This window comes from Lepidochelys olivacea (genome assembly GCF_965140295.1).
Source record: "Lepidochelys olivacea isolate rLepOli2 genome assembly, chromosome: 4".
NCBI lineage: Eukaryota > Metazoa > Chordata > Testudines > Cheloniidae > Lepidochelys > Lepidochelys olivacea.
The window spans coordinates 113,910,357-113,925,659 of record NC_140414.1 but is presented as its reverse complement, the minus strand read 5'-3'; the positions used below and the strand labels follow the sequence as shown (position 1 = coordinate 113,925,659).

At 40.7% G+C, this 15,303-nt stretch overlaps 1 protein-coding gene across 1 annotated transcript in view; it reads right to left on the bottom strand.

Annotated features, from left to right (window-relative positions):
• Positions 1-15,303, bottom strand: part of DHX15 (DEAH-box helicase 15) — a 67,911-nt gene that overhangs the window by 44,077 nt on the left and 8,531 nt on the right. The window contains exons 3-5 of the mRNA XM_084626437.1: positions 5,305-5,498; positions 2,282-2,441; positions 1,636-1,854 (exon numbers count right to left, since the gene is read on the bottom strand). Coding sequence (XP_084482563.1) covers positions 1,636-1,854; positions 2,282-2,441; positions 5,305-5,498 — 573 coding nt within the window. The remainder of the gene's footprint in view (positions 1-1,635; positions 1,855-2,281; positions 2,442-5,304; positions 5,499-15,303) is intronic.

Here is a 15,303-nt window from a genome sequence, read left to right as displayed (position 1 = left end):
CTTTATATACACCGGACCCTCGCTAGAACACGCGTCCATATAGAGCAAATTCACATATAACGCGGTCACAGCCATGGATCCCAAATTTAACTACAGGAACTCCTCACTTAACATTGTAGTTATGTTCCTGAAAAATGCGACTAAGTAAAACCAAGTTAAACGAACCCAATTTCCCCATACGAATTAATGTAAATGGGAGGGTTAGGTTCCAGGGAAATGTTTTTCACCAGACAAAAGATGGTATTATATTATAATACACACACACACAAAACAATTTAATGATGATTGTGAGGCTTGGTTGAGGTGGTGAAGTCAGAGGGTGGGATATTTCCCAAGGAATGCCTTACTGCTAAATGATGAACTAGCAGTTGGCTGAGCCCTCAAGGGTTAACTCTCACACTCTACAAGGCAGCAGGAAAGGAGGGAGGGCAGAGAGAGATTATGTGCATTTCCCCTTTAAGTATGCTGCCTTGTTAAGTAGATCAGCAAGCCGAGACCAGGAAGCTCCCTCCAGGACTGTCGCGTGTCCCCCCTGCTCTATGGAAGATGGGGTAAGAGGGGTGCAGGGGGACACCCTGACATTAGCCCCCTTCTTCCCCCTGCACCCTCCCTCCCCCCCGCACAGCAAGCAGAAGGCTTGGGGAGCAGCACATGGCAGTGGGCGAGGGACAGCTGAACTGCCGGCAATTGACAGCCTGCTAGGCAGCTGCTGCACAGGGAACTTAGGGGAGCTGCTAGGGGGGCTGCTGGTCCACCCTGGTTCCAAGCCCCCACCAGCTAGCTGCAACGGACTGCTCTTCCTGCAAGCAGTGGACAAAGCAGGCGGATGCCAAATGAAGTTAGAAGGGAGCACTGCACAACTTTAAACTAGCATGTTCCCTAATTAATCAGCAACGTAACAACGTTAACCGGAATGACTACGTGAGGAGTTCCTGTAATTTAATTGTGCCTGGATCCGCACATGGATCCCAAATCCCGCATTCTAGCAAGGATCTGGTGTATAGTGAAATTGTTTGTATTTTCAGTTCTACTCTGTCTGAAAGCTCATGCTCCAAAGTATCAGTACAGTGACAATCTCCTCAGAAATACCACTCTGGTTATTTATAGTTATAAAGATATCCCCACCTGTTTCTCAAAGCTACTTAAAAAATTAAGTCTCACAAATACACACACATTTCTGTAACTATCAGAGCCAATTTTTTTTTTAAACAAGAATATAAAGTTTAAGTTCCAAAAAAATGGATCTAGGAACATAAATAAATAGTCAATCTGATTTTCAAAAGTGCAGAATACCCAGAGGCTCCCATCCAAGTAAATAGGAGCTACTGGGTGATCAGCACTTTTCAATTTCAAGTTATTTAGGTCCTAAATATGAGCCTAGGAACCTAATTTTAGGTTTCTACATAGAAAAGCTTGGCCCTTAAATAATCTTAGTAATTTTGTTTTAACAAACATCTTTCATGTCATATAGAGTCAGCCCAACATTTATCTCCTGCCTCACTCCCCAAAATCTGTTTTTTTAATCAATCAATTCCACATTTGAAAGTCAGGGAATAAAACATGAATGTAAAACTAAACCTTTCACATGTATAAGCTTCTGAATCTAGCTCCTACAATGAAGAATACAACAGATACCTCTTGTCCAGTAAGAAAGAGTAGAAGATCTCCCTCCTCTTCTTCACACATGTGAATCTGGATTACTGTTCGAATAGCCGCCTCAAGGTAATCCCTCTCTGGCTCTGGAGTATAGAAAATCTCCACAGGATGGGTACGACCAGGGATAGTTAGGAGAGGACAATTATCAAAATAAATCTGGAATTTGCCAGCATCTAGAGTAGCACTCATAACGATAACCTGTAAGTTAGAGGGAAAACAGCATTACTTCAAAGTTAACATCAAGAATCTACAGAACTTTATACTTAATACACAGACAGTGAGAAACTTAACTTAAAATGTATGATTTAAGGATCAAATTGAAGATTTCATTCCAAATTTCCTTGCTTTAGTGGTCCACTCAACCAATAAGCATTTGTGGGAAAAGTTCTCTTTTGTTTAATATGTTGAAAGAAACGTTAGGAAAACAGTTTTATAACAAACTACTTTTATATTTACATGGCTTCCACTAAAGAGAATAGAAGCCCATATATTTATTAGAAGGTAAATATGACCCTTATTAGCAAATCTATTAGTAAGCATAGTGAAATCCATACTCAGAATTTCTTTTATACTTCCGTGCTTCCTGAGTATATACTGGCTTCTACAAAGCATAATTGCTACTGACCTTCAAGTCAGATCTTTGCCTTACAACCTCTTTCAGAACTCCCATCAAAATATCAGTAGCCAATGTTCTTTCATGGGCCTCGTCAAGAATTATAACACCATAGCGCTCCAGCAAAGGGTCATTCATAGCTTCACGAAGTAACATACCATCAGTCATATACCTGAGGACAAACAATATTTTAAATATTCCAAATTAATACTGAAGTATCAGCTGTGTAGAAACTTTTCACAGTACAATTCCTTCTCACTCACTACAGTTTCTATCTTCCCCATCCCTCCCCCAAACAGCACCACCCAGGCTAAATGTTCACAGGAAGGTGCAATTTAAAAAAAAAAAAAAAAAAAAGGCTGTGAGGCCCAGGGTCACATTTTTAATCAAGAGAATTGGGTACAACAAGAGCTAAAGCTTAACGAGTTGTAGTTTGATAAGGATTTCTATTTTTAAAAAAGCGCAATTTTGCATAGTATTATCCTATGCGTCCACTTAATTTTATTACTTTTACCCTCATCTTCCACACCCCATTCCCTCCTATTGTTTGCTACAACTCACTTGTATGTAATCTTAGATTAAAAATTCTTTGGGACAATGACTATCTTCCTAAAGCAAACAGTTCAAGAGAAATCTTCACGTTTAGGACTGTGTTACCCTAATATGAATAAAAACCAACGAGGAGTCTTTGTGGCACCTTAGAGACTCATAAATTTTGGGAGGCATAAGCTTTTGTGGGCTAAAACCCACTTCCTCAGATGCCTGGAGAGAAAAAATAAAGTAGGCAGGTATATATATATTACAGCACATGAAAAGATGGGAGTTGCTTCACCAAGTGGGGGATAAGGGCTAACTAGGCTAATTCAAACAGAGTGTATGTAGAATATTCCCAACAGTTGACAAGAAAGGGTGAATATCAACAAAGCGAAAATTACTTTTTGTAGTGACCCAGCCACTCCCAGTTTTTATTCAGGCCTAATTTGATGGTGTTAAAGACTTCAACGAGAAACTGCAGAAATGGAATTAATTTGCAAACTTGACGCCATCAAATTAGGCTTGAATAAAAACTGGGAGTGGCTGGGTCATTGCAAAAAGTAATTTTCCCTTTGTTGATATTCACCCCTTCTTGTCAACTGTTGGGAATAGGCTACATCCACCGTGTTTGAAGTACCCTCGTTAGCACTGCCCCCCCACCTGGTGAGGCAACGCCCATCTTTTCACATGCTGTAACATATATACCTGCCTACTGTATTTTTCACTCCAGGCATCTGATGAAGTGGGTTTTAGCCCACAAAAGCTTATGCCCAAATACATTTGTTAGTCTCTAAGGTGCCGCAAAGACTCCTCATTGTTTTTGCTGACAGACTAACATGGCTATCCCTCTGAAAGCAAATATGAATGTTAACAGCATAATGACCAGAGTCTAAAAACAAATTTATGCTTCATTCTGCCATCACAGGTTTTTAGCATATGCACCAGTAGTGTAAATAGATAATTCAGCTAAAAAAAAAGAAAACCCCTAAGTATTTTTCTCTTCAAACTCAACACAGAAATCTTTAGGTCCTGTCCACACTACAGCTTTTAATGAAGTTTGTAACAGTGACTTACCCTGCACTTCCCACATCATAAATGAGGGCACTAACCACCAGGCTATCATCTCTCTATCTGGCTCAATGAATTTTTTACACAAAATGGAACAGCTCCAACAGGAGAGAGAGAGAGAAAATGACTGGGTCAATAGCCTGATGATTAAGGAACACCCCTGTAATGTGGAAGACCCAGGTTCAAGTCCTTCCTGCCTGGTCTTCCACATTCTAGGTGAGCCATTGGCTATTCTTTGGTGGGAAGGGGTCTTTTTGTGAAAGTTTTTGACATTTGCTTTGATACACATTGGAATCACACTATTCATATCTGGAAATACTCTGGGTTGTTTTGGTAATGAACTACCTGAACGTGGCTTGCAACTCAGGCAAAGATAATAAGTGGGCCTCTTCCAGTGTTTTACACACCTGCTCAAGCTAACAACCTTAGCCCCCATAACTCTGGATTTCATATAATTTTCTCTGGATTTCATATAATTTCATAGCTACAGGTGAATTTTGAAATATATAGATCAGTGCCTCCTTATTCAAGTAAGCTGAATCTTACCGCAATTAATGGACAGAACTGCTCAGATGGTCAGCTTTTATTTCCTTACACTACTAGTCTACTTGCTTGACTGACCAATTGACCATTGCACATGCCCATGGTGAGCCAGGGAGCATAACTGATGAGGGACTTGTAGGAGATGGGACGTTAGCAAGCATATCCATGAGTCTAGGGGGAGAGACTCCAAATCTGCACAGGACTAGGTGAGGGAAAACCCAGCGTGTGTCTAAGTACACCAGCACTTTTGGGGCTCCACTACTGCAACCTCAGTGCACCATGGAGGCCATGGAGCAGTGTAAAAGGAGCCCTCGATGCACGAATGTCTCAGTACAGGCATCCCACTTTATCACTCTGCTCCACTTTACATGATTGCTCATTCCCCTCAACTCCAAAGTTGCTGCTCTACAAGATGTGCATACAGAAACCAAGGAGATGAGAGGAGTTAGTGGGGATATAGAAGAGAGTTTTAGGGGCATAATGTCTTGGCTGGAAAACCGAGGAGGGACTGGGACTGTTCCTGTGACCCACAATGGTAGAACAACCCAGAGTTTGTACTGGGAGAGTAGCTCCAGACAGCACCTGTTCTAATGAACCTCATGCAATTCATTAGTATACAATTCATCTCCAGTATACGATAGGATTTTTGAAAGATAAGTTACTTTCACCTTTCACTTCACCACCACCAGATCTGCAGGTCCCCCAGAGCTTAAGCTCCACTTTTCCCCTACTCTTTCTGGGCATAGCCCTCTGTCCCCACAGATTTTCCCCATTCTCCTCTCTCACAACCTTTCTACCTCCAGACTCCCAATCAAAACCTTTGGCCCTGCACAAGCCTGCTACCCAAGATAGGCAATTGTCCACTTTTTGTTGACTGTTACAATACTTACTTCAGAATTGTTTTTGCACTACTGCAATCTTCAAATCGAATCGAGTAACCAACTTCCTGGCCCAACATCACATCCATTTCATCAGCAACTCGTTGTGCCACACTCATTGCAGCTACTCTCCTAGGCTGGGTACAAGCTACACCTCTCTTAGGTCCAGGTAAAGACCGCATGTAGTCAACACACCACTGAGGGATCTGTCAAGAACAAATTTGTAATTTAAATACACTTTAAATGCCCACTCAGATGCAACACAATTTATTCAGTAGTTGTTGCAGCAGGTGGTATCTAAAGATAAAAGTCCTGTTTTACAGCCTAAAACTTCAATTAGAAACTGACGGCAAGATTTTTTTTTTTTTTTATTTTGGAGAAAGCAAGGAGTCAGCTGGCTTATTGGTATTTTAAAAAAAGCAAATTATGAGGAGGATAAGTTACATTTATATTTCCTGAATCCATTTACCAATAACTTGGATCAAATATAGATGTGAGGCTGTGGAATGAATGAGACGTACACTTGTATTAATTCAAAATGAAGATAAAATACTTCACAATTAAATAGTACTAGTTTTCACAAAACCTGCCATTTTTCAAATTAGTGAGAAAGCGTATTGGTTGGCTGTACATTTAAGCAACTGTCAGATGACCTCAGTTTAGCAGAAGTGCTGACACTCCAATGGCATCTAAGAAAAGTAAACTCATATGAAGTTTCATGAAGCCTTAATGTATACATTTTAGGGTGTGTCTATACTGCAGTTAGCTGGGTCTGAGCATTCGGGTAGTCTACCTACAGCAACTTTGGAGAATTACAGCTCCAAGAGTAAAGCTCTACCCGTGTTACTGTGTCCTTCCTATTCCTGCCCAAACTCACCCAGATGTCTTTGGGGGCATATCCCATGATTTTGTGTGTTGAGACACTAACATTCCTCTTCAGTCAATTATGAGAAAACTTGTCAGACCCTGTAGAGTAACTTTAGAAAGGGACTGGAGGACTGAGTAGAGTATTGCCTGGGTCCTCACTGAAAAGAGGGTGGGTTCAGCAAGAGATAAAGCACAGCTCAGGCCTTAAAACAAACTCCCAGCCTGCAAACAAGCATGGATTCAAAATATAGATAAGCACCTGTTTGAGTGCTGTGTATGTGAATGGCAAGGTGGTTTGGGCAAACACACATGTAGAAGCATGGGCTAAGGCCACACGGTAGACATACCCTTGAAGATTGCTATAAAATTGTTTAAATACATTATAAAGCGCACTTTAAAATTAAACAGTATTTATTACAGGTGCAGATCCTTGAAAAAATACTCAAGTATTAAAAATTTGGCTGAACCAGAAAATACCTTAAAATTTAGTTAGAAGTAAAAAGAACAAAAAAAGTCTGGCATCTCCATTTAGTTAGAGTTCCTAAAGAAACAGGAAGAGAACCCAACTTTTACCAAACAGATATGAATTCCTGGTATTACCAATGGAATCAGAACATGTTTATTTTGTTTGCCTAATAAGCAATTTACTGATCCAAGAGATTTAGTCTCCCACCCCCAGCATTTACAGTCTGTATTAAACTTTATTCTTAATACAGAAAGAATAATCTGCACCTCTGATAACAATCTGACATGCAGAAGACAGTAAATGAAATATACTTGGATTACACTCTTAATTTGATGAGAGGTTCAGTAAACCACATTCTCTGAAGACATCTCCAGGGATAACCAGTCATGGGTCTAGAGGTCAAGCAGAACTCTCATAGCATTAATGTCAATGTAACCAGGCACCTAGTAATTTCCTTTCAGAATACTCCTAGATTAAGAGTTAAAACATAGTGCAAAAAGAGGAAGATACAAACAAAACTACAGAATCCAACTAAACATGGAGGATGAATGACTTAATCCATGTAAGTTTCTCTTAATAGAAGAAAGTACTTTTTTCTTCAAAACTGTTTGTCTATAGATTGCTACTCGAAGAAACTGACAAGGCCAGAGATCCTAAATGCAACAGAAAAATCCACAAGCTGCAACAGGAGACAAACACAGATATATTGAAAAAGCAACATTTTAGGATTAAACATGAAAAATACAAGAGGTCTAGATCTTCTCAAAGTGGTGGTCTGTGGACTGGTGCCGGTCCGCAAGCCACTGGCTGCCAGTCCGTGGCGAGTTTCCAGGGAAGACAGAAATAATAGTATAATTTAAAAATGGCACCGGAATGCCACCAAGAATAATCATCAGTTGATAAAAGTCAACAATATTAAATATGTTTTCAGAAGCACATATTATAATATTGATAATTATACCATAGTGCTACAGCATGTTTTGCATGAGACGTGCGAGTGCACGCTTACCCCACTCCTTCGCATATAAAGACCCCGCCCCACCGGCAGTTACCATCAAGAAGTTGAATAAAGAGTGTCATGCGGATCTCTGCGCGTTTGTCATTTGGGACCCCGTCCAAACCCACTGATCGTTGAATGTAAGTACTAATAATAATATAAATTTTAATAATTATTTTCTATCCTATCATGCCATAGCCCTTACGAAGTAGATGGAGACAATTGAGCACCACACACCTAAAGCCAAATAGACAGTCTTTGTAGGTGCAGGATTTTATAATTGTACTGTAAGAATTGAAGTAAACTTTGATTTCATTCTGCCAGCCACCCTTTTTAAATAACAGAAAAGAATGACCATCTGAGACTGGGATCCTGTTTCCAATATGCACTACCATTAGGACGTGTTATAAAGTTTAGTTAGGAAGAGACAGGATTTTGTACTGTGTCTATGATAAATAGATTAATGTTGAGGGCATGAAGCCCCAATGTGAATTGTTTTAGTTATAAAATTTAGCAAGGCTTGATTTACAATGTATTCTGCTGAATACTGCTCTCCGTATACCTTTGAAGGTTTCTGTGAGAGACTGTTTGTGTGAATGAAAATGAATACATTAGGAAAAGATAAGCTGGGAATGCCATCACAAACGTCCAGATGGTCAAGTGAAAAAAAGAAAAAGGAGTACTTGTGGCACCTTAGAGATGAACAAATTTATTTGAGCATAAGTTTTCATGAGCTACAGCTCACTTCATCAGATGAATGCAGTGGAAAATACAGTAGGGGGATTTTATATACACAGAGACCATGAAACAATGGGTGTTACCATACACACTGTAACAAAAGCTATCAAGTAAGGTGAGCTATTATCAGCAAGAGAGAAAAAAAACCTTTTGCAGTGATAATCAAGGTGGGCCATTTCCAGCAGTTGACAAGAACGTGAGAGGAACAGTTGGGGAGGGGGAGAAAAAACATGGGGAAATTGTGTCATTTCACAAAGTAAAACTATTTCCCCATGTTTATTCTCCCCCCTCCCCAACTGTTCCTCTCACGTTCTTGTCAACTGTTGGAAATGGCCCACCTTGATTATCACTACAAAAGGTTTTTTTTCCCCCCTCCTGCTGGTAACAGCTCACCTTACTTGATCGTTCTCGTTACAGCGCGTACGGTAACACCCATTTTTTCATGTTCTCTGTGTATATAAAATCCCCCTACATGCATCTGATGAAGTGAGCTGTAGCTCACGAAAGCTTATGCTCAAATAAATTTGTTCATCTCTAAGGTGCCACAAGTACTCCATTTCTTTTTGCGGATAAAGACTAAACACAGCTGCTACTCTGAAAGAAAAAGTAAGAGACTTGGAAAGACCAGGAGACAATCAGAAAACATCCACTGTATCGGATGCTAAACATGTTAGCAGCACTGATGACCTCAGAGGTGAGACAGGCACAGTCGAAGGCGAGACAACAAATAGGAGATAACGATGGGAAGCCCGACAATAACCATCAAAAGATAAGCGCAGAAAACTCCAAGATTAACACCATTTAAGGACTAATGATTACAGGATGACGTTGCAAAATGCATGAACTCAAATGGGAATTTACAACTATAAAGCTCGGGTGTTTTGCCATGGAACTCTGGGTTCAGTCCCGCACAGCCTCAGAGCATCGGATCACGACTGACAGAGCCCAGCTCCTCACGCGTGCTCAATCTCACCAGCCATTAAATTGACTCGAGCTACAACAGACTGGTAACTATAAACAACAATTGGAAGGACTCACTCTCTCTCTCTGTGCGCGCGCGTGTGTGTGAAAAGCGTATGCTAACTGTTGTATTTTCAATAAATGCGGCGTATCTGCCTTTTCCCACTGAAAAGATCCTGTGTGCTTTGTATGAGCATAACATCCTTGCTTCCTCCATATCCATATATCATTTCATACACGCTCTCATACAGCCTTCCCCTCTTCTAGAATCAAACCTACGTGTTTCTGCCAGGAAGTTCTCAAAATTCCTTGCTTTCTCACTCCATATCTTTCAGACAGGTAAATGTTATCAGCAGGTAAATAATAATGTTTTCAGGATAATGTTTTCAGACAGGTAAATGTTAACAGCAGAGACATCCAGTTGCTGAACACGCAAGTAATTCTGAATCAGATGATGGCAACCTAAATGAAACCGAAGTATTGTCAACAATAAGAATTCGTACTAGCTTTACTCGGAAATATGACTCCTCATACATTCAGTTTTGTAGCCACGAATGATGGTGGAGTGCCAAAACCGCAGTGCGTTATTTGTGGCAATGTGTTGGCTAACGACACAATGAAGCCATCAAAGCTCAATAGGCATTTAAATACAAAATATAATGAAATTAGTTCAAAGCCGAAAGAGTTCTTCGAAAGAAAGCATGTTGATTTAAAAGGCCGAAAGAAACAGATCTTTGAAGTATCACCCATAAATACTTTTGCTTTGCGAGCTTCTTTGTAGCATTTCGCGTTGCTAAGGCTAAAAAGCCATACACGATCAGTGAGGCACTAGTGATACGCCATATTAAAGATGTCTGCATGGAAATGCTGGGTGAGCTGGCAGCAAAGAAAGTGGCTCAGGTGCCACTTTCAAATGACACTATAGCTCAATGAATTCACGATCTGGCTCACGATATGGAAGATCAGCTCATAGGACAGATTAAATTAGCAAAGTACTTTTCTTTGCAGCGCGATAAATGTACAGATGTTGTTAATAGGGCAATTCTGATGGTGTATGTGCGCTTTGAACATGAGGGTGATTTGAAGAGTTTGTTTTCTGCTTTACTACCAACAAAAACAAACTAGTTCTGAAGCGTTCAAGACCGTGAGCGACTACATCATTAACAAATGTGGGCTGGATTCAAGTTTTGTGTAGGCGTATGTTCTGATGGCGCTGCCACAATGACAGGATGGCATTCTGGAATGGTTACCCAGATTAAGGTGCTTGCACCTGAATGCAAGGCGACGCACTGCTTCCTTCATTCACCAAGAAAGTCTTGCAACAATTACAACAGAAGTAAACAGTGTGTTCAGCGAGGTCATAAAAATTGTGAACCATGTAAAGGCGAATGCTTTAAATTCAAGACTATTTGCTGCATTATGTGATGACATGGGAGCTCCTATTGCATGCCAATGTACATTGGTTATCAAGGGGAAAAGTCCTGTCAAGAGTATTTGAGCTCCGAAACGAGCCTGCCGAGTTTCTTCAGGACAAAAAACCAAATTGGTCACAATTGTTCCAAGATGTGGATTGGATAGCCAAGCTGGCTTATTTGGCTGGTACCTTTGCCATCTTTAATGATCTCAACACCTCCATGCAGGGAAGGATGGCTTTGTGTCTTACAATGGCAGACAAGATCGATGGACAGAAACAAAAGCTAAAAGTATGGGAGTGTCAAGAGATTGTTATGAGATGTTTCACAACTTAGCGACAATCACCACCAATGCAGGTGAAGACCTTGATGTAACATCTCTATGAAATGTAATCAGTGAACATTTGACGAATTTGGCAGAACGTTTTGAGTTTTACTTTCCAGCAGAAAAAGATCCACGGAAAGGGACTGGATGGATCCGAAATCCATTTGTTCCATTGAAAGATGACTTAACTGTCGCTATGGAGGATAAACTGTTGGAGCTGGCTGCTGACGAAAGATTGAAGATGAGTTTCGAAATTACAACATCACTTGCTTCCTTTTGGATAAAAGTGAAAGCAGAATATCCTGAGCTTACCGAAATTGCTCTGAAAACTCTTCTCCCATTTCCTTCAACATACCTCTGCAAGACTGGCTTTTCAACCATAAATGTCATTAAGACAAAGTACAGGAATAGTATGGATAGTCATTCTCCATTGAGTGTGGCACTGTCCTCAATTGAACCACGACTGGATAAACTGACAAAGAAGAAGCAAGCTCACCTTTCACATTAGTAAAGGTTAAGGTTTTAATATGCCTATTATTGTATTAATAAATTTTTTTATAATATCTTTGTTAGAAGACTTTGCTGGTTTGATTTTAATTTTTTTTATTTGTATTGTAATATTGTATTGTTTACAAAATAAACAAAATAAATGTCCGCCAACTTTTATTTTATTATATTGTTTCCGATATAAATTAATATTACTATGAATGTTCAAATATTTTCTTGTATCGTAAATGAATAGTCATTTTATACTATCCGCACAGACACACAGCCTTTCAGTCAGTCTTCCCATTTAAATACATTGAACATCTCCGCATGTACGCCACACTCCCATTCCAATTAATACAGTGAAGAATGTTAGTTTTTCTGATCTGATGTGCTACGTGCCTATGTGAAAACTATAATAATATGGCACAAATATGGAACCAGTCCCTGGAAAATACGGTACCGGTCCCTGGCACACTGGGGGGAAAAAACTGCCGGTCCGCCACATCAGATAGTTTGAGAAGCACTGGGCTAGAGTACCTACTAAAATTTGTCAGAAGAAGGATAACAGAGACATCTGAACAGAAAAGAACCCTAAGGAGCAGAAAAGTTTGGACAAGATAGGCAAAAGAATAGGTTCTCTAACATAGATAATCGGCACTTGGATTCCTGAGTAGAAACATGCACTCAAGAGCTTCACACATGTGAAGAGAAGAAATGAGGCCACTTTGCAAGACACCAGTAAAAATGCAAGTCTGAGGCTAGTTGCTGAAGCATTACCTCTACAAACAGAGTAAGTCTCAACATGACCTTAAAACAGCAGGCTTGCCAGGCTACAACAGTGAGAAATATAATTAGACAGCCATTTAGAAGTGGTTTTCTTGGTAACAGCAGAATCTACTATAATGGTGTTAAATGAAAAAAGCTGGGTGGACTTTAAGGGCTTTAATCTGATTCAAATAAAAACCAAAGATCTCTTTACATCAAGTTTACAAAGAAAGGCCTCTCCAGGACCAGCATGCAAGCACAAAGAAAGATGACTGTTTCACAATAAAGTGGAACTCAGTCATCATCCCTAGCATCACACGGTCCTTATAAAACTTAGCATCATGTGGATCGATAAGAATCTGAAGCCACTGCAGGAGCCAAAATTACTGCCACCAGGAAAATGGACTTTTCCTGAAGCTATTTCACAGATATCAAAGGGATCAGGAAGAGCTTTCATTAGCTTTGTCAGCCCCTTGACACAGAGGGGCTTTCTAAGGGAGGCTAGAGATTTTCAAACACAAAAACCACCACATGAACCTGGTGACAAGGGGCTGCAGAGGTAACAGTCTACACTGGATACATTTGTGACAGGCCAAAATAATAACCAAACGAACATTCAGTAGAGTTCTTTAAAAAAAAAGAACTAAAAACAGATCAAGCCAAATGAATAACGTAATCAAGCCAAGAGTTCCTTTTCTGTTGTTAGTTTTGTTGGTGCAGGGATAAGGAAAAGGACACAGGTACTGTTTAAAGGATTTAAATGATATTCTTCAACTACTAAAAAACCTTCACTGCTTAAAATTTACAGGGTGAAATCCTGGCCCCATGGAAGTCAGTTGTAAAACTACGATTAATGTCAATAGAACCAGGTTTTCACCTGTAATTCTTTCCTTGTGCATTGTTGCCCCACGTGCTCAGAAACCCCATGTATTTGGCCTCAGTTCTCATAAACCATACACAGGGCAGAGGCATCACTGGGGGTATGTTGAACAGTGCTCTGTTCTGTGTGGTGAGACTCCTAGTGGGAGCAGCTACTATCTCTATGGGTCAGTCTACACTAGGAAAATTTAAGAGCATTACAGAAGTGCCAATTACAGTTCCACAGTTAAGGTGGACTTGAGTTTTGCATTTTCAGCAAGGATGCAATCACTTATTGGCAGAGGTGTCAAACATATCTTGTTTAATAAACTTTAAGAGAGCAAGGCAAGGGAGCTCTGAATCTTAACATGCATCTTCCACTGTGACTATACCGACAACAGTACCTCTGTGTGCTTTAATCGTAGTTGCTGCCATTGCAGCCTTAAGGGGTTCTCTCCCCAAACCGGTGGAATGCCTGAGCCAGATAAGGAAGAGAAAGAAGAGAACTTGGGATGACATTTTCAGTGAGATCCTGCAAGCCAGTGGGAGCAAAGGGCCTGGAAGGTGAATACTGCAGATAACCTGGAGAAGGAAAAGAGTGCAGAGGAGAACAATCCATGAGTCCCAGCAGAAGAAAGGAGTTCCAGCACATAATGGGGCCACTCCACCAGCAAACACAGACGCTGCAGACTCTTGTGGTCCTACAGGTTCAATGATCCTGGGCTTGCCTCCCACTGCAATCCATAGAGAACTCCATTACAGCACCTCCCTACATCTCCCTCTCAACATTCCACATGGCATCAAGAGCCGCATTCTTAACCCTACCACTCCTCTCTGGGATCATTAAGGACAATCACGCCTCACATACACCTCTGAATGCCACAGCTGCTGTTTGTGTAGGTAAAATGGACATATATGTTCTTTCCACTTGTTAAGTTCTGTTCCGTTAAATGTATTTGCTTTTAAATTGCACAGATTTTTTCTTTGCATTGGTTTTGTTATTGAATAAATTCTATTGTTTGGAAAGTAATTAACCTTTATTTGTTCACAACATATGCTGCAGAGTGCCTAGCAGTTCTGAAAGTACCCACTTGTTACTGTACAGTGACCCAAAACTCATAGGATCAGTGAAAAATAATCAAATGTACACCAAGCACTGAAAAATTAATAAGAGCACTGACAGTGTTGTATTCATCGGTGTACACCAAGCACCAAAATAGCAGGGCCAGGTAAAGCATAGTTCACCACAATGCATTACTGTGGCTCACTGTTAAAGTGCTCTTTTCAAAGCCTCTGAGCCGCACAGCTCGACACTGAGGTTTTCTTATAATCCTTGTATCTGGCTGTACAAATTCAGCAGACATGCGCTCCACTTCCACCATGATAGGAACTTTTCCCTCTTTGCTTCACAGATACTATCTAAGACCAAGCAGCCGGCCATAACCACTGAGACGTTGTTTCACTGAGATCCAATTTTGTGAGTAAACAACGCCAGCATCCCTTCAATCTACTGCTGAGCTGGTAGATGAATCTTTCCTTGGTGCAGCTGCGGTGGCTGGTATATAGTTTCATGAACCGGAGAGCAAGGGGTAGGCTAGAAACCCCAGGATCACTATTGGGATTTCAAATTTTTCAGTCAGAATCCGCTAGTCAGGAAAGGAAGCCCCTGCCTGTAGCTTTCTGAACAGTCCCGTTTTTAAAGATACAAGCATCATGCACCTTGCCTGACTAGCCAACATCGAGGTCGGTGAAGTGGCCCCATTGATACATCAATGCTTGCATAACCATAGCCCTTTCTAATGGTGTAGTCTGTGGCAAGGTGGCCTGGTACCAAAATAGGGATGCTTGTACTGTCTGTTACTCTACTGCAGTTCAGGAACCCAATTGATACAAATCCATCCACTGTGTCGTGCACACTGCCAGGAATCACAGTCTAGCGTAGCAGGAGACAATAAACAGCTGTACACGCTTGCATGACAAAAGCCCCTGCAGTCAATTTTCCAACTCCAAAATGATTTACCACTGACCAATAATGACTCAGCGTTGCAAGTTTCCACAGTGCGACTGCCACTCCATTATCCACTGTCAGTGCAGCTCTCACTTTGTTGTCCTGACACTGCAAGGCTAGGGTGAG